The sequence below is a fragment of the Macaca mulatta genome, chromosome 7 (genome assembly GCF_049350105.2).
Source record: "Macaca mulatta isolate MMU2019108-1 chromosome 7, T2T-MMU8v2.0, whole genome shotgun sequence".
In the NCBI taxonomy this organism is placed as follows: domain Eukaryota; kingdom Metazoa; phylum Chordata; class Mammalia; order Primates; family Cercopithecidae; genus Macaca; species Macaca mulatta.
In genome coordinates, this window is record NC_133412.1 from 72,630,742 (window position 1) to 72,651,038 (window position 20,297).

The 20,297-nt window shown below is 36.2% G+C and overlaps 1 protein-coding gene and 1 long non-coding RNA gene across 7 annotated transcripts in view; one reads left to right on the forward strand and one right to left on the reverse strand.

Annotated features, from left to right (window-relative positions):
* Positions 1 to 6,282, reverse strand: part of LOC144330049 (uncharacterized) — a 31,638-nt gene extending 25,356 nt beyond the window's left edge. The window contains exon 1 of the long non-coding RNA XR_013395900.1: positions 5,641 to 6,282. This is a non-coding gene — a long non-coding RNA (uncharacterized LOC144330049). The remainder of the gene's footprint in view (positions 1 to 5,640) is intronic.
* Positions 1 to 19,879, forward strand: part of LOC718515 (stabilizer of axonemal microtubules 2) — a 45,274-nt gene extending 25,395 nt beyond the window's left edge. For all 6 annotated transcript variants that reach the window (XM_028851238.2, XM_077940148.1, XM_077940146.1 and 3 more), the window contains one exon: positions 16,781 to 19,879. In XM_028851238.2, coding sequence (XP_028707071.2) covers positions 16,781 to 17,730 — 950 coding nt within the window. In that variant the 3' untranslated portion in view covers positions 17,731 to 19,879. The remainder of the gene's footprint in view (positions 1 to 16,780) is intronic.
* Positions 19,880 to 20,297: the final 418 nt, after the last annotated feature.

The following is a 20,297-nucleotide window of genomic DNA, read 5'->3' on the forward strand; positions in this document are numbered from 1 at the left end:
CACCTGGCCACTAATTTTTGTACTTTTAGTAGAGATGGGGTTTCACCATGTTGGCCAGACTGGTCTCAAACTCCTGATCTCAAGTGATCCTGACCTCAAGGGAGCCTTGGCCTCCCAAAGTACTGGGATTACAGGTGTGAGCCACCACACCTGGCATAAAATTAGGCTATTTTGGGCCTATTTTAATTTTAATTTTTGATAGTAGATATTATTTTTATATCTTTTATCAATAATGTAATTACATGTATAGGATTACATTATTTCCATTGGTTATGTAAAATAGCTGAATATGTAGGTCCTAATATAAAATACTTTTGTAAGGATGATACCCTCAATAATCAAATTAATGATTTATACTTTAGGTAATAGCTAAATGCATACTTTTTCTTTAAATTTCATGCCTACCCATTCAACGGGTAAGTAAAATGCAGAATATCAGTATACTTTCATATATCATCCCACTCATTGGGGAGGTCAAAAACGTTCTTTCTGTTTTTTAAATCTTTGAGCACATAACATGCTACACAAAGAACAAATTGTGAAGACTATGTGAATGGTGAAGAAGTATATTATAATTAAATGTAGCATATAGTAATTGCTGATATATAGATATGCATAGGAGAAAATGTACTGTGCAGAATTTGACATAAAGCATAATTGATGAAAATGATTTATATTTGGTCTTTGTTTTTTTTTATTTTTATTTTTGAGACAGAGTCTCACTCTGTCACCCAGGCTGGAGTGCAGTGGCACGATCTCGGCTCACTGCAACCTCTGCCTCCCGGGTTCAACTGATTCTCCTGCCTCAGCCTCCTGAGTAGCTGGGATTACAGGTGCACACTACCACACCCAGCTAATTTTTGTGTTTTAATAGAGATGCGGTTTCACCATGTTGGTCAGGCTGGTCTCGAACTCCTGACCTCATGATCTGCCCTCCTTGGCCTCCCGAAGTGTTGGGATTACAGGCGTAAGCCACTATATTTGGTCTTTTATACAACCATAGTAAGATTTTCTTTTTTTTCTACAAGATCCATAAGAAATATATCAGTAATACTGATGTCCCCTGATGCTGGGAACACGTATACACAACGCACACACACACTTACACCAACACTAGTAGCTTTCCATGACTTGGGTTTCCTGTAGATTCTCATTCTTCTGCTCCTATGGTTATAGTTCAAGGATAAGGAATTTTGAGTTCCTCTGGTATTCTCTCTACTGAACTTTCTTAGTCAGCAAAGATGATATTTTGTATTTCAGGTTTTCAGGCATGAGACAGCAAAAATACTAAGGGCCAAGGCTGTACTTCCACACTCTGTATGATTGTACTGCAGGTTTTGTAGATAACCTATTTAAGGACAATTCTGCAGCTGAAGAGAAGTCACAATGGGAAGATACTCTCACTGTCCTCTCAGAGTTAGACAGGAGGCAAGGAAGAAATGGGATATGAGAAAAAAAAAAAGATCATGCAAAATGGTAAACAGGATAACATTTAGATTCTGGAGGTGTGGCATTATGAAACTGGTGACTCCTCAACAAAAATGTTTTTTCCCCCAGCAGTCTCAACTTAGAAATTTGTTTATATTAAAATGTAGATCATAAAATAGGTCATTATTTGATTTGATAAACATGTTATAGAGATTACCCTGCTCTATGCTAGACATTGTAGGGAATACAGAGATCTGGATTGTTGCATATTTGTTGTCATTTAGAAACTTTACGATTGATAGCCAAGGAGGTAAAAGATCCATACATTAAAAACTATAAAACATTGATGAAAGACATTGAAGAAGACGTAAGTAAATGGAAAGATATCCTGTGTTCATGGATTGGAAGAATTGATATTGTTGAAATGTTCATATGATCCAAAGCAATCAATAGAATCAATGAAATCTCTATCAAATTTCCAATGGCATTTTTCACAGAAATAGAAAAAATGATTCTAAAATTCATGTGGAGTCACAAAAGACCCTGATTAGCCAAAGCAATCTTGAGAAATAAGGGCAAGTTTCAGGCATCACACTTCGTGATTTCAAATTATATTACAAAACTATAGTAACCAAAATAATACATAGTACTGGCATAAAAATAGACGTATAGATCAATGAAACAGAATAGAAAACCCAGAATAAGCCCAAGCATATTACAGCCAGCTAATTTTTGACAAGGGTGCCAAGAATACACAGTGGAGAAGCAATAGTCTTTTCAATAAATGGTGTTGGCTTGCATGCACATGGGCCACAGACCCTATGAAGCAGCTACACAATTGAGATTACAAAGCAACTAGCTAACACTATGTATGACAGAGACAAAACCCCACATATGTATATCTACATAGATAGATAAATAGATTGTTGAGATGGAGTCTTGGTCTGTCACCCAAGCTGGAGTGCAGTGGCATGATCTCAGCTAACTGCAACCTCTGCCTCCCAGGTTCAAGCAATTCTCCTGGCTCAGCCTCCCGAGTAGCTGGGACTACAGGCACCCGCCACCATGCCTAGCTAATTTTTGTATTTTTAGTAGAGACACAGTTTTACCATAGTGGTCAGGCTGGTCTTGAACTCCTGACTTCAGGTGATCTGCCCGCCTCAGCCTCCCAAAGTGCTGGGATTACAGGCGTGAGCCACCATGCCCAGCCCCCACATATCAATATTAATCTTGAATGTAAATGGCCTAAATGCTCTACTTAAAAGACCCAGAGTGGCAAACTGGGTTTAAAAAAACAAAACAAAACAAAACAAAAAACACCCATCCTTCTGCTATCTTTGAGAGACCATCTCACATGCAGTGACACCCATAGGCTCAAAGTAGAAGATGGAGAAAGATCTACCACACAAATAGAAAACAAAAAAAAACAGGAGTTGTTGTTTTTGTATCAGATAAAATTGACTTTAAACCAACAACAGTAGAAAGGGGCAAAGAAGGGCATTAATTACATAATAATAAAGAGTGGAATTCAATGAGAACACCTAACTATCCTGAATGTATTATATATGCACTCAGATTTAAAAAACAAATGTTTCTACCTAAGAAAAGACTTTGACAGTCACACAAAAACAGTAAGAGACTTCAACAACCTACTGACAGCATTAGACAGATCATCAAAACAGAAAACTGAGAAATTCTGGATTTAAATTCAACACTTGACCAATTGGACCTAATAGACATCTACAGAATACTCCACCTAACAATCCCAGAATATACATTCTTCTCATTTGCACATGGAACATACCCTAAGTTTGACCACATTCTCAGTCATAAAGCAAGTCTCAATAAATTGAAAAACATTGAAATAATACAAAGCATCTTCTCAGACCACAGTAGAATAAAAATAGAAATCAGTACCAAGAGGAAATCTAAAACCCCGTTGTCTCAGCCCAAAATCTCCTTAAGCTGATAAGCAACTTCAGCAAAGTCTCAGGATACAAAATCAATGTGCAAAAATCACAAGCATTCTTATACACCAGTAACAGACAAACAGAGAGCCAAATTATGAATGAACTCCGATTCACAATAGCTTCAAAGAGAATAAAATACCTAGGAATCCAACTTACAAGGGATGTAATGGACCTCTTCAAGGAGAACTACAAACCACTGCTCAGAAAATAAAAGAGGACACAAACAAATGGAAGAACATACCATGCTCATGGATAGGAAGAATCAATATTGTGAAAATGGCCATACTGCCCAAGGTTATTTATAGATTCAATGCCATCCCCATTAAGCTACCAATGACTTTCTTCACAGAATTGGAAAAAACTGCTTTAAAGTTCATATGAAACCAAAAATGACTCCGCATTGCCAAGACAATCCTAAGCCAAAAGAACAAAGCTGGAGGCATCACGCTACCTGACTTCAAACTATACTACAAGACTACAGTAACCAAAACAGCATGGTACTGGTACCAAAACAGAGATATAGACCAATGGAACAGAACAGAGTCCTCAGAAATAATACCACACATCTACAGCCATCTGATCTTTGACAAACCTGAGAGAAACAAGAAATGGGGAAAGGATTCCCTATTTAATAAATGGTTCTGGGAAAACTGGCTAGCCATAAGTAGAAAGCTGAAACTGGATCCTTTCCTTACTCCTTATATGAAAATTAATTCAAGATGGATTAGAGACTTAAATGTTAGACTTAAAACCATAAAAACCCTAGAAGAAAACCTAGGTAGTACCATTCAGGACATAGGCATGGACAAGGACTTCATGTCTAAAACACCAAAAGCAACAGCAACAAAAGCCAAAATTGACAAATGGGATCTAATTAAACTAAAGAGCTTCTGCACAGCAAAAGAAACTACCATCAGAGTGAACAGGCAACCTACAGAATGGGAGAAAATTTTTGCAATCTACTCATCTGACAAAGGGCTAATATCCAGAACCTATAAAGAACTCAATCAAATTTACAAGAAAAAAACAACCCCATCAAAAAGTGGGCAAAGGATATGACTAGACATTTCTCAAAAGAAGACATTCATACAGCCAACAGACACATGAAAAAATGCTCATCATCATTTGCCATCAGAGAAATACAAATCAAAACCACAATGAGATACCATCTCACACCAGTTAGAATGACAATCATTAAAAAATCAGGAAACAACAGGTTCTGGAGAGGATGTGGAGAAATAGGAACACTTTTACACTGTTGGTGGGACTGTAAACTAATTCAACCATTGTGGAAAACTGTGTGACGATTCCTCAAGGATCTAGAACTAGAAATACCATTCGACCCAGCCATCCCATTATTGGGTATATACCCAAAGGATTATAAGTCATGCTGCTATAAAGACACATGCACACATATGTTTATTGTGGCACTATTCACAATAACAAAGACTTGGAATCAACCCAAATGTCCATCAGTGACAGACTGGATTAAGAAAATGTGGCACATATACACCATGGAATACTATGCAGCCGTAAAAAAGGATGAGTTTGTGTCCTTTGTAGGGACATGGATGCAGCTGGAAACCATCATTCTCAGCAAACTATCACAAGAAAAGAAAACCAAACACCGCATGTTCTCACTCATAGGTGGGAATTGAACAATGAAACCCCTTGGACACAGGAAGGGGAGCATCACACACCACGTCCTATAGTGGGGAGGGGGTGGGGGGAGGGATAGCATTGGGAGATATACCTAATGTAAATGATGAATTAATGGGTGCAGCACACCAACATGGCACATGTATATATATGTAACAAACCTGCACATTGTGCACATGTACCCTAGAACTTAAAGTAAAATAAAAAAAAAAGAAGGAAGGGGAGAATTAAAAAAAAAAAAAAAAAAAAACCACACAAATACATGGATACTAAACAACTTGCTCCTGACTGACTTTTGGGTAAACAACGAAATTAAGGCAGAAATTTAAAAAGTATTTGAGGCCAGGCACGCTGGCTCATGCCTGTAATCTCAGCACTTTGGGAGGCCAGAGTTGGCAAATCACAAGGTCAGGAGTTCGAGACCAGCCTGGCCAACATGGTGAAACCGCATATCTACTAAAAATACAGAAAAGTAGTTGGGCATGGTGTCGGGTGCCTGTAATCCCAGCTACTTGGGAGACTGAGGCAGGAGAATCACTAGAACCTGGGAGGCAGAGGTTGCAGTGAGCCGAGATTGCGCCACTGCACTCTAGCCTGGGAAACAGTGCAAGACTCCATCTCAAAAAAAAAAAAAAAAAAGCATTTGAAATAAATGAAAATAGAGACACAACGTACCAGAACTACTGGGATGTGGCAAAAGCAAGGTTAAGAGGAAAGTTTCAAGTGCTAAATGCCTACATCAAAAAGACAGAAATATCTCAAATTAACAACCTAACCTTGCAACCAAAAGTACTAGCAAAATAAAAACAAACTAAACCCAAAGCTAGCAGAAGAAATAATTAAAATCAGAGCAGAACTGAATGAAATTGAGACCCCCAAACCATACAAAGGATCAATGAAGCAAAAAGTTCATTTTTTGAAAAGATAAACAAGATTGATAGACCACTAGCCAGATTAACAAAAAAAGACCTCCAAATAAGCACAATCAAAAGTGACATCACAACTGATCCCCCAGAAACACAACAGATCCTCAGAGAATATTATGAACATCTCTATGTTCACAAACTAGAAAGTCTAGAGGAAATGGATAAATTCCTGGAAACACAGATTCCCAAGATTGAATCAGGAATAAACAGAAATCCTGAACAGATCAGTAACAAGTAAGGAAATTGAATCAGCAGTAAGAAACCTACCAACCAAAAGAAAAAAAAAAAAAAAAAACACCCAACCCTGGACCAAATGTGTTCATTCACTGCTGAATTCTACCAGACATACAAAGAACAGCTGGTACCAATCCTACTGAAAGTATTCCAAAAAATTGAGGAAGAGGGACTCCTCTCTGCCTCATTCTATGAAACTAGTATGGTTCTGATACCAAAATCTGACAAAAACACAAAAAAGAAAATGACATTGAACACACAAATGAAAAAATCCTCAAAAAATACTAGCACACCAAATCCAGCAGCACATCAAAAAGTTAATTCATCACAGTCAAGTGGGTTTTATTCCTGGGATGCAAGGATGGTCCAACATATGCAAATCAATAAATATGATTCACCACATAAATAGAATTAAAAGCAAAAATCATATTATCATCTCAATAGATGCAGAAAAAGCATTTGATAAAATACAATATCCCTTCATGATAAAAAAACTCTTAACAAACTAGGCACTGAAGGAACATACCTCAAAATAATAAGAGCCATCTATGAGAAACCCACAGCCAACATCATACTGAATGGACCAAAAACTGGAAGCATTCCCTTTGAGAACTGGAACAAGACAAGGATGCCCACTCTTATCACTCATATTCAACATAGTATTGGAAGTGCTAGCCAAAGCAATCAAGCAAGAGAAAGAAAAGGCATCCAAATAGAAAAAGAGGAAGTCAAATTATCTCTCTTGGCTGACAGTATAATTTGTACCTAAGAAACCCTAAAGATCCTGCCAAAAGACTCCTAGACCTAATAAACAACTTCAGCAAAGTCTCAGGATACAAAATCAATGCACAAAAAATCAGTAGCATTTCTATACACCATAAATATTCAAGCTGAGAACCAAATCAAGAACATAATCCCATTTACAGTAGCCACACACACTCACAGTACCTGGGCATCTAACCAAGGAGGCAAAAGATCTCTACAAGGAGAAAGAAGACTACACAAATGGAAAAGCATTCCGTGATCATGGATAGGAAGGCTTAATATCATTAAAATGTCATACTACCCAAAGCAATCTACCAAATTATCAATATCACTTTTTTTTTACAGAATTAGAGAAAAACTGTTCTAAAATTTATATAGAACCCAAAAAGAGCCCGAGTAGCCAAGGCAATCCTAAACACAAAGAATAAAGCCAGAGGCATTACATCTCCCAGCTTCAAACTATACTACAAAGCTACAGTAACCAAAACAGCATGGTACTGGTACAAAAATAGACACATAGACCAATGGAACAGAATGGAGACCCCTGAAATTAATCCAGACACCTATGACCACCTGATTGTCAACAAAACTGGCAAAATTTAACAACGGGGTAAGGACTCCCTATATCCATAAATGATGCTGGAAAAACTGGCTAACCATATGCAGAAGGATGAAACTGGACGCCTACTTCTCACCATATACAAAAATTAACTCAAGATGGATTAAAAGCTCAAATGTAAGACCTCAAACTATAAAAATCCTAAAAGAAAACCTAGGAAATACTCTTCTAGACATTGCTGTAGGCAAAGAATTTATATCTTAAGTACTCAAAAGCAAATGCAATGAAAATGTACAAAATGGGACTTAATTAAACTAAAGAGCTTCTGCACAGGAAGAGAAACTATCAACAGAGTAACAAACAAGCTTCATAGTAGGAGAAAATATTCACAAGCTGTGTATCCAACAAAGGGCTTATATCCAGAATCTATAAGGAAGTTAAATAATGAACAAGAAAAAATAAAAGGTGGGCAAAGGACATGAAAAGACACTTCTCAAAAGAAAACATACAAGTGGCCAACAAACACATGAAAAAATTCTCAACATCACTAATCAGATGAAAGCCACAGTGAGATACCATCTCATACCAGTTAGAATGGCATTCAGCCAAACAATCCCAATACTGGGTATATACCCAAAGGAAAATAAATCATTCTATCTGCACTTGTACCTTCATTGTTGCACTTTTCACAATAGCAAAGACACAGAATCAACCCAGGTGCCCATCAATGGTGGATCAGATGAAGGAAATGCAGTATATATACACCATGGAATACCACGCAGCCATATAAAATGAAATCGTGTAATTTGCAAGAACAAGTATACAACTGGAGGTCATTAGTCTAAGTAGTTTAACACAGAAACAGAAAACCAAATACTGCGTGTTCATATTTGTAAGTGGGAGCTAAACTTTAGGTATACATGGACACAAAGATGGAAACAATAAACACTGGAGATTCCAAAAGGGGAGAGGGAGAGGAAGATGCAAAGGTTGAACAACTACCTGTTGGGTACTGTGTTCACTAACTGGATGGTGGAATCATTAGAAGGCTAAACTTTAGCATCACATAATATGCCCAAGTAACAAAACTTCACATATAATCCCTGAATCTGAAATTAAAATAAATGAAATAAATGGTATTGGGAAAACTGAATATCCACATGTGAAAGAATGAAATTGGAGTCTTTTCTTATTCCATACACAAAAACCAATTCAAAGTGAATTGAAGACTTAAATACAAGACCTGAAACCATAAAATTCCTAGAAGAAAACATGGGGAATTTCCTTGACTTTGACCTTGCCGGTGGTTTTTTGGATATGACTCTGAAAACACAGGCAACAAAAACCAAAATAGATGAATGGATTACACCAAATTAAAAAGTGTCTGTACAGCAAGCAAACAATCAACAAAAGAAAAATGCAACTTACGAATTGGTAGAAAATATGAGCAGACCATGTATCACATAAGGGGTCAATATTCAAAAAAAATAAGGAACTTACCCAACTTAATAGCAAAAAGAAAAAAAAAAGTGGATTAAAAATTGACCAATGTACCGGAGTAAACATTTTTCCAAAGAAGACATACAAATGGTCAATAGATATATGAAAAGGTACTCAACATCACCAATCACCAGATAAATGCAAATCAAAACCACAGTGAGATATTATCTCATGCTTGTTAGGATGTCTGTTATAGAAAAGATAAAAGATTACAAGTGTTAGTGAGGATGTGGAGAAAAAGGAATCCTTGTACACTGTTGGTGGGAATGTAAATTGGTATAACCATATGGAAAACAATATGACGTTTTCTCAAAAATTAAAAATGGAACTTTCATATAATCCAACAACTTCCCCTCTGGTGTATACCCAAAGGAAATGAAATCAGTATCTTGAAGAAATATCTGCACTCTTATTTATTGCAGCATTATTCACAATAACCTAGGTAAGAAACAACCTAAATGTGCATCAATCAATGAATGAATAAATGTGATGTATAAATGTATGTCTGAATATATATATAGTACACATATATTCCATCATGTATTATGTAATAATATACATAATAATGGTGTATAAATCTAAAAGAGTTGAATACATAGAAGCACAGGATAGAATGATGATTACCAGGGCCGGGGAAGTGGGGGAAATGGGGAAATGTTGGTCAAGAGGTATGAAGTTGAAGTTGTATAGGATGAATAAATCTAGAGATCTAATGTACAGCATCATGACTCTAGTTAATACCATACTGTATACTGGTAGATTACACGTAGTCACACCACACACACGCACACATGCACACACATGCACACACAAAGGTTGCTGTGAGGAGATGGATATGTTTTTCACTTTAGTAATCATTTTACTGTGTGTGTATATATAAAACACCATGTAAATCTTAAATACAATTTTCATTTAAAAATAAAATATGGACTATATAAAAAGAAACTTTATAATTGAGAATATAGAAAAACAATAGCATGGAAAATGAAATTGCCATACTATAAATAAATATGAGATATCATCAGGGGAAGACATAATTCACTGGAAAATTAGTGGAAAAAGCAGCACTTAAGGATTTATAGTTGGTAAGTTATCACTTCAGGCCAGGCTGGGAATGCATCAGAGATTAGTAAGTATTGACATATAGAAAGAGGAGGGATATTCTAAAAACTGGTATGAAATGAGTAAAAAATCATAGAACCAGAAAAATAAAACAGTTATTCAGTAGACATGGTGAGGAACAGAAGTTTTCAGGGATGAGAGATTGGGGTATAATTCTATAAAGGTAGATTGAGATCAGTTTGGGAAGAACCTTGATTGCCAGGCTGAGGGGATTGACATAAGTATAGATTTTAAAAAATCTTCTGTTAAGGGCGCCAGACAGCTATAGAAGCAAAAAACTAAAATTTCAGAGAGATAGGAGCCCTTCCTCAGTGAGTTGATATGGCCAGCCATTTACTACTCCGGGAACAATTGTCAAGTCTAGGCCTATGCTGAGGATTGAGCTTGGCATAAGCAGAGAAACTCTAGTAGGGGAAAGAGAAAGCAGTGGAACACTTGAATGTGGGCTGGTAGGACTAATTGAAATCTAGAAGAGCCCCAGATACATGGCTGGTTTTCAATGTGAGACATTCATTGAATGTTTGTAGGGGAGGGGGTATGGTGTGCTGAGAGGCTGGACCAGAAAAATCCCACAGGAATATCCCACAGTCTTATTTGGGAGTAAATTCTTAAGAGAGAGTTCCACTAGGATGAGGTCCTTACTACAGACACACCTCAATCTTGTTCTTGAGACATTTGAAACTAGAGTAAGACTATGTCTAACTAAAGATGCCATTGAGCACTGATCTAGCTCAGAGTCTGGTAAGAATGAGGTGATCTGCCCTGTATTCTAACATAGGAAAGAGCAAATTGTCTCCTGTTGAAATAACATTGATTTTAGTTTTTATGATTCTCTTATACACAACATCCAGCATATAGTAAAATGTTATGAGACCTATGAAGAACCAGGAAATATTTGAAGAGATAATGGTCAAGACTTTTCCAAAACTGATGAAAGAATCAGCTCACAGATTCAAGAAGCTCGGCAAACTCCAAAACAAACACATAGGAAGCCACCCTAGACAACTATTGTCAAACTTGGGAAAACCAAGTAAAGATAAAGTTTTAAAAGTAGCAAGTGAAAAACTATACATTATCTACAAAAAGAAAAAGTTATATCTGACTTTTAAACAGAATGATATGTGACTTTTCAACAGAAACTATGGAAGTTAAATGATAATGAAATGACACTTTAAAAGTGCTAAAGGTGCAAGAAAGATCTAGAATTTTGAAGCCAGAAAATCTGAGAATTGTATATCTAGTAAAAATAGCCTTGAAAAATTAAAGCAAAGTAAAAATGTTTTCAGACAAAAAAAGAAAAAGTGAGATACCTACTACAAAAAGTATTGAAATTGTTCAGTTAAAAGGAAACTTATTCCAGATAGAAGCATGAAATGCAGGAAGGAATGAAGCACACAGAAAGGGTAAATAATGTGGGTAAAAATAAAAGAATTTGACAACTTAAAGTCAAAATTACTATATTATGTTTTCACACAAATTTAAAAGTAAAATATGTTAGAACAGTAGTACAAAAGGCAAGAGGAGTTAAATAGAATTAAATTGCTTACAGGTTATTCCATTCTAGAAGTGGTAAAAATATCCATTTAAGGTTGAGCCAGAAAAATCTCATAACAAGTCAAAAATTCATTTTTATTTTTAAAACATAGAAAGATAAAATTCTAATAGTAAAGTGGAATAATAAAAATTCCATTTATTAATACAAAAGAAGGCAGGAAATAAGGGGCATGGGAACAAAGAAGGGAAAAATCAAAAGCAAATAGCAATACAGTCAACTTAAGCCCAGCTGGATCGTTATATTAAGTGTAAATGAACAAAATATTGTGATTAAAATTCAAAGATTGATTTTTCACACATTAAAAAGATATATTCTTAAAAATATGCCAGTAATTTACAACTTACATAAAATTGATAAATTTTTTGAAAAATACAATTCACCAAAAGTAACCCAAGAAGAAATAAAAAGTAAAAATAACCCTATATCTATAAAGCAAATTGAATTTGTAGAATTGAAGGTGTAATTTTAAACCTCACCATACAGAAATCCAGCATTTTCAGATTCTGTGTGGGATGCAGAAAGTCGGAAAGATTATGACCCCAACATAACAATAAGAAAAAGCCAGATAATCTACAAAATGATAAATGTGTATGAATCCTTTAGAAAGCTGAGATCACAGGTTAACCAATTAGCCTGACATTAAGGAAAAACAACTTCCACCCAGTTGAGACAGGAGGCAAGCACTGTTTCACCCAAAGCAGGGCATAGAATGAGACTAGCTGTTACACAAGTGGATAAAATAATTCATTTACATCTTTAACTAATTGCTAAAGACTTGAGTGTGAGCTACTGTGAGACTATAGAAGCTCTGAGAACGTCAGACGCTAAAGGGGGAGTTCAAAACCACTCATAGACACTTCCCTATGGATGTTCACTGTGTGATCATCAGAAAGATTGGAAAAGAGGTTGGAGACCACAGAAAGTTTACTTCATAGTGCAGGCATGGAGAGAATAATTGTTGTTGTTGCAAAAGAAAAAAAGCAGGAAGCTCCATTTGAATGCCTTTAACCTACAGAACGAAAGCATTAATCCACTGCAGGAGAGGCATCACTCTGACAGCCCCAATGAATAGGTGAAGATGTATTGCAACTTGATGAAAGATAAAGGAAAAACAACAACAAGAAGCAAAATAAAACTAAACCTTGAACATGAAGAAAGAACAGGAAACTGTCTCAGGACCAACAATTAGAGACCTACTACATCAAGTGAAGGGGCAGGTGCACTGAGAGAGCCCTGCTTCTGCGACACAGGGGCATAGGGCCTGCCTAAGACTGAAGCTGGACAGGGACAACAGAGAAACCACCACACACTCACCTTCCATTTTCCAAACACAAGATTCTAAATGTGTATGCCCTTAACACTTGATCTTCAAATACTCAAAGCAAAAACTTACAGTACTAACATAAGAAATGTAAAAATATGCATTTGTAGTTGGAGACTTCACTGTCTTTAAGTAACCTATTAGAACATAGGAAAGGATAAGGATATAAAGACCTGAACAACACTATCAACAATGTTGTCCAAATTGAGCACTTCTGCCAATGATAACAGAATACACATTCTTTTCAAGTGCACATGAAACGTTCATTCAGATAAACTATATCTGGAGTCATAAAACAAACCTTAACAAATATAAAAGAATTGAAATCATGCAATGTGTGTTTTTGATCATGACAGAATTGAATTAGACATCAATAATAGAAAAAAAGTGGAAAAATCACCAAATATTTGGAAATTAAACAGCAAATTTCTAAATAACAAATTGTTTTAAGCAAAAGTAAAAGAAATTAGAAAATATTTTGAATTTAATGAAAATGAAAATATAGTATATCAAAATCTAAGAGATGCCTCTAAAGCAATGCTTTGAGGAAAATTTATAGCATTTAAGGTTCACATTAGAAAAGAAAGTCTTAATAGCCTTAACCTTTATTGTATGAAACTAGAAAAATAACAGCAAATTAAATCCAAAGCAAAGTAGAAGGAAATATACAAGGATAACAGCAGCAATCAATTAATTTGAAAACAAAAAAACAATAGAGATAAAAAATGAAACCAAAAATTGGTTCTTTTAAAAGATAATAAGTTAATGAACCAAAAGAGAGAATACACCAATTACAAATATCAAGAATGAAAGAGAATAGCACTACAAACCTTATAGATGTTTATTTTACATTGTGGCCTCTTCTTTTTTCTTTTTCTAATTTGCGACAATTTTATCTGATTGCCATTCATTCCATGTTTGCTTCAAGAAGGAAGAAATTAATATTTAGAAGGTAATATCAACAGTATTTGAAAACTACTTGAAAAGGAGAGAAGGAAATGAGGTAGAGAAAGTCAATTAATTAAACAGAACCTTAGCCTGATGCCAAATTCATAATAGAAATTTTGTTGATAATGTTATTTTCTGCAGAACGTGAGTCTGAGTGAGATAATCAACTGGGGCATGCTAGGTTTTCATTTATCTGAGGGACATCCAAATAAAGATGTCTAGTAGGCAGATAAATATGTGGTTTGGTGTTTGAAGGGAGGTCTGAAGTAGAGATTCAAGTTTGGGAGTCGCCAGCATACAGGTAGTATTAAAACCTGGGAGTAGAGTGGTGATATGTAGATTGAAAAAGCTGAGACCCAGGATGATGTCCTCTGACTTTCTAAAAGTAGTTTCCAATTCGTTGGTACCATAAAACACCACAGGGAGCAGTCCCAAGTACCAGGAAAAAGTACTAGCATAAGCAACTCAAGACTTTTGTCCTCAAAGAAGAACCTAGAATAGCTCACTATATTAAAGTGGGGTTGGCGCTGTGTATACAAATAGTGTGCAAGTGCATGCAGGCAATTCTTGGACTTAAAACTGTTCAGAAGAGAATAAACTTTCTAAATAGATTTTAGCTCACTAAAAAGTGAGCTGAGGAAATGTCTAACAAGGGTAATAGTGGAGCTGCTGCATAACCAGACTATATTGTTAGATGTGGACAGCATTGTTTGTTTTCTTGTTTTTTTCCATAAGTATTATAAAAGACTAAAAACAAATGATAAAGATTATGATGTTTTAAAGGTATTGCTAGAATGTTATCAATAAATATTCCAGAACAGAGAAATATTCCAGGCATATGAGCATAAGTATATTTATAGGGAGAAGATAAATGTTCTGCAATTATCTAGAACTTACATTCATACTATTGTACGCTATTACATCCATCTCTCAGTGTCCAAATTCTTGCTTCCATTTTGAAAACCAAAGCTGGTTTGGTGAGAGAGAAATATTCTCTTCTGTTAACTCTCTTGTAATGAAAATCTTTTTTCTCTTATTTGACAGCAAGAATTCTCCTTATATGATTGTGTGGAAACTATAAACCTTCAATAACATCTGTGAATCCTTTTAGTGAAAAATAGTGTTATACTTTTATACTTTAGTTTGCAAAGAAGAGAGATTCCCTCATGGTACCTCGAGAAAAAAAGACTCCAGTAAAGCTTCATGTGAACTGAAAATGGAAAACTATCAGGTGCCCAGGGAGCTTGAAGGAAGAACTTTTCCCTTCATCTCCGCAATGAGCTACACGATTTCTCTCACAGCACCTTCACTTGCCTTCACTCATCTGCTCTGATTGCCACTTTACTAACTGGCCGCCGCTGCCTAGTTACCTTTTCTGTTTCTTTACAGGTCTGTTTTGAATGTAACTTCAGCTTTCCATGGCTCTTCAGCTCTACCTCCTGGCATCCTTTTCAATTCTCCCATTTCTATCTCACTCATTATTTTCAATTTTAGGTTTACAAGAATAAGAATGCTTGATCTAGCTCATCTTTTCTGTCAGTTTGTCTTCAAGGTCTCTGCTAGCCTAAAGGTCACCTATTTTTGAGTCAGGTGCCCTCTCTCATCCAAACATCAGTAATTTGATCATTTAGTCCAAAACTCGGCCATTTGGGCAGAAATGGATAAGCATTTTATCTCTTCAAAGATATCCACATAATAAGTTTTCAAGGTTTGACCTTTCCTGTAAATATTGCATAGACTTTAATCCAGATTTTAGTACGTTATCTTGCATAATAAATTTCTATCTTTTGTAAATTAATTTTTAGTATTTAGAAATACATATTTTGGGGTGAAGTCAATTCTTTGGTATTCCCTAGCTTACTATCTTCCTCATGTAGAAATAGAAAACACAAATAATCCTTAGTTGAAATATAAACATTTCGGTTTTAGTGAAGTGTACCATTACCAACTTGTAATGGTATTACAAGTCATCACTCTGTAGACACCAGAGTGACCCAAAATGCTCCACAGTCTAGGTAAACTGCAGGAAGTAGGCTTAAGGTTATTTAACTTCCAAACCCTAGATCTTTGCTCTGACGGTCACTTCAAATTCTACAATTTCAAACACCTTTGAGGGCATTCAGTTAAGGCCTATGGCCTCTAGATGGCCCTCTATCTTTTGGGAATGCCTTAAAGTCCTTTTCATGAGGGAAAGTTGAAGCCAAGAGATCTTTCTGGGATAGCACATGTTACCCTGTATCTTTACCCAAGGAGTTCTTTCTGTAGCTTCCTAGAGTATACCAGAATTAAAACTTTCTCTCCTTTGATGATTCTCTCCAAAGCAAGGAGTAATATCTGTATTACTTTTGCCCACACATGAGGGCACTTGATTTTATTTCAAGCCCTGGATTTTAGACATACCTTAGCATTTTGTGAGTTGTACTTAAAATCCCAACCACTTCCTAGGAATTCAACCATAATCTCCTAAACTCTGTCCTCACCTACAACACAGTCCTTTTGGCTTTCAAGAACTATCAGCAATCAGGTTCAGATGTGCCTTTCCTTTGTTATGTAATCAGATGAATCTGAAAGTGGAAAGTTATATGTATTAAAGTGAGGAGATGGGTAGAGGAAGGTGGAAATGAAGAAAAAGAACAAATCTGAAAGGAATCAGAGAACTGTATTCTGATACTATTGTTTAGATTTCTAAAGGAAATGGAAAGATGTTTGGCAATGAGAGAAATCAGTTATGATTTTTAGAAGATGGTTTCCTTCAGCATTTAAAAATGTTTTTGCTTTGTTTTAATTTTCAAGATGATTATAGAGCTTGGGACCTTCATAAAAGTGAACTTTATAAGCCAGAACAAACTTATCAACTCCCTACTGTGAAATTTGGAAATTCAACTACATTTCAGGATGACTTTGTTCCTCAGGAGATAAAGCCTAGGCAAAGTGGGCAAAGCTTTAAACCCTCCTCTGTGGTCAAACGTTCTACAGCCCCTTTTAATGGCATTACAAGTCATCACCTTGATTATATACCTCATCAGCTTGAACTCAAGTTTGAAAGGCCAAAAGAAGTTTACAAACCAACTGAGCAACGCTTTGAGGATCTCACAACTCACCGGTATGACTTTCAGGGTCTTATTGGTGAAACTGCAAAAATCTGCAGACCTGTACACACCAGAGTGACCCAGAATGCTCGGTTTGAAGGAAGCACTGAATTCCGTGAATGTTTTCAACCATGGGAAATCCCACCACCTGAGGTCAAGAAAGTGCCAGAGTATGTGCCACCTACAGGTAGCATGCTATTAAACAGCACAAGCCATCTTGACTATGTTCCGTATCAGGCCAACCGTATACTTCCCATCAGGCCAGTTTCTCATAGAAGAAGTAACAATTTTCCTTTCCAAGGAAAAAGCACCATGAAGGAAGATTTTCCAGCATGGGAAAATTGTCGTCAAGGAGTTATTAAGAAGCAGCAGATTCCCAACCCATCTGGAAAATTTGATGGTTTGAGCACTTTCAGATCTCACTATGTGCCACACAAATTGATTCCAACAGAGAGTTGCAAACCTTTAAATATTGCTTTTAAGAGTTCTGTTCCATTTGATGATGTGACCATGTACTCTATAGAGTACACACCAAAAATACAGGAAATTTGCAAAGCAAGTTACCCCTCTCCTCCAGGTTATATTTTTGAAAATACAAATTCCCAAGGTCATAAATTCTTCCGCAAGATTACTCCTGCAGTGAAGTCCTTCTAATAACCAAAATGTGCTTAAAAGGAAGCTACTAGCAAGTTGTTGGTTTTCCAAGAGAAAACTCAACTTTTATAGTGAAAAAAATTTATGATATAAGAAATCTTTTTTTTTTTTGAGAGGGAGTCTCACTCTGTCGCCCCGGCTGGAGTGCAGTGGTGCAATCTCAGCTCACTGCAAGCTCCGCCTCCTGGGTTCACGCTATTCTGCCTCAGCCTCCCGAGTAGCTGGGACTACAGGTGCCTGCCACCATGCCCAGCTAATTTTTTGTATTTTTAGTAGAGACTGGGTTTCACCGTGTTAGCCAGGATGGTCTCGATCTCCTGACCTCCTGATCCACCCATCTTGGCCTCCCAAAGTGCTGGGATTACAGGCGTGAGCCACCGCACCTGGCCGATATAATAAATCATTTTTTATATTTTTAAACAATAAAATTGGAAAATTTATTTTAAGAAATCAGAATCTTAAAATCATTTTGTATTGATATTTTAACCAAGATTGTTCTTTAATATGCATTTTGGAAGGTTGAATAATATAGATTCCCATATGTACCATTTTAATATTCAACATACTGCTTAGTAGTTTGTCCCCAGTCTATTATCATTTGTAATTCTGTTTATAATTATGGCAATTGTATGGTTATTCACATACCAGCTGTTATTTATCAAGCACATCAGGATTATCTAGGACAACATTGAAAATGATACATGGATTCCTCTTTCAAGACAATAGGATTCATTTTACTCAGACTTTCATGCATCTACATAGCATCCACTGAGTCAAGTTTTGGTTGGTGGTATACAGACTGCTGCACTGCTCCTCACCATGTTCAAGTTAGCAAGAGGCACTGTGATGTGGCAAGGAAAGGCTCTGTGTGCTGGGAATCAAAGGACTTGAGTTCAAGTTCTATTATTTTTAGAGACAGGGGTCTCATGGTCACCCATGCTGGAGTCCAGTGGCATGATCATTGCTTACTACAGCCTCAGCCTCCTGAGCTCAAGTGATCCTCCTGCCCCAGCCTCCCAAGTAGCTGGGACTAGAAGGTTGTGCCACCATACCTGGCTATTTTTTAAAATATACTTTGTAGAGACAGATTTTTGCTATATTGGCCAGGCTGCTTTTGAATCCTGCCTTGGCTTCCCAAAGCACTGGGATTATAGGCCTGAGCCACTACAGCCAGCCTGAGTTCAAGTTCTAATAATATAGATTGCTATTTGTACTACCTTAGACAGTGACTCAAATCTCTGAGACTCAGTGTCTTTGTTTGTAAAATGATGTCTGTTCTCAAAAAGAGTTGGTTTTGAGCATCAGACTATATTTTAATCCTTAAAGTACAAGTATAAATGTAGAGGATTGTTAAAAAATCACTCAATCTCTTTTTGTACTTGTTTTCTCCTTTTCAAATGAGGAAAATTACTTACTCAATCCTCATTTTCTGTCCTGTAGCAAGGATTGTAAACTAACCTAATTTGCTTTGAGCTTCTGAGTAGTATGTGCTTCTGAGAGGAGTCTTGTCCTTTAAAACTTCATGAGCACCTGAGAAATTGTTAACAGAGAATGGAAAGCTCAGAATGGGGTAAATACAGTGGTTTGAGTAACAGTATTTGCAGAAAGGAAAAAGTATTTGCTAGGGTAGTTTTAGGAAGTTTCAGGAAGACTGACAGCTCTGAAGAAATCTTTAGGGTAAATGTAGGTAATTTTGAACCTAATTGTCATGCCAAGTCACTGTTCAGAGGCAGAACCAGCCCCCACAGGGGGCATAATCACCTGGTTCACCTCTTCCAGTGTGAAGATAAGTGCTAAGGAAAGGAATGATGCCAGGAAGTATAGTAGAAACACTCTATTGCATTGAGAAATGCTGAAAATTTCCTAGTGAATTAAACTCTTATTGGGTGGTTCCTTTTTTAAGAAAAATAAATAATTACATTATGAGAGAATATGATTTATTTTAGCATAAAGCGAATTTTAGTCTTTCATGGCTTCAAAATTATTTCAAAATATACTTTATTGAAAATCATCAATATTTGGTTATTTTAATTGTTCAAAAGTAATTTGTTCTTATTTACATTTGTTAGTAAAAGTATGGTGTGTGAAACTTTATATTTCTATGCAACATTAATAAAATCAATAAAAGGAATGGATTTTCAAGAAGTCATTTCTGTACCTAATTTTTTTTTAAAGAGAGCATTTTAATAAAGTCCTGTCTAGGTTAACCTATACATAAGTAGATGTTCTTACTTTTTAAATACAAAACAATAATGTATAATCAGAATTAAAAATAAGGGAATACTACAGCACTCTGTCATCCCGTCCCATATTCCAATGCTGGATATTCAAATCCCTCTGTAATTTAATGGGGGTGTTCTCCTCCCTGAACAAAAGTCACCCTTATAAGACATCTACTAGAGTTTCCAGAGGCAATTTGCCATGGGATAAAGATTGAAGATGAATAATGGTGTTTCCCCATAATCTAGCACTCAGTGTAACAGGTGTGAAAACAGATTGAAACAGAGTACACTGTAAGACATGCAGCCTAGGAGTTCAGGAAAGTCTTCCTATGGAGAGGATAGACA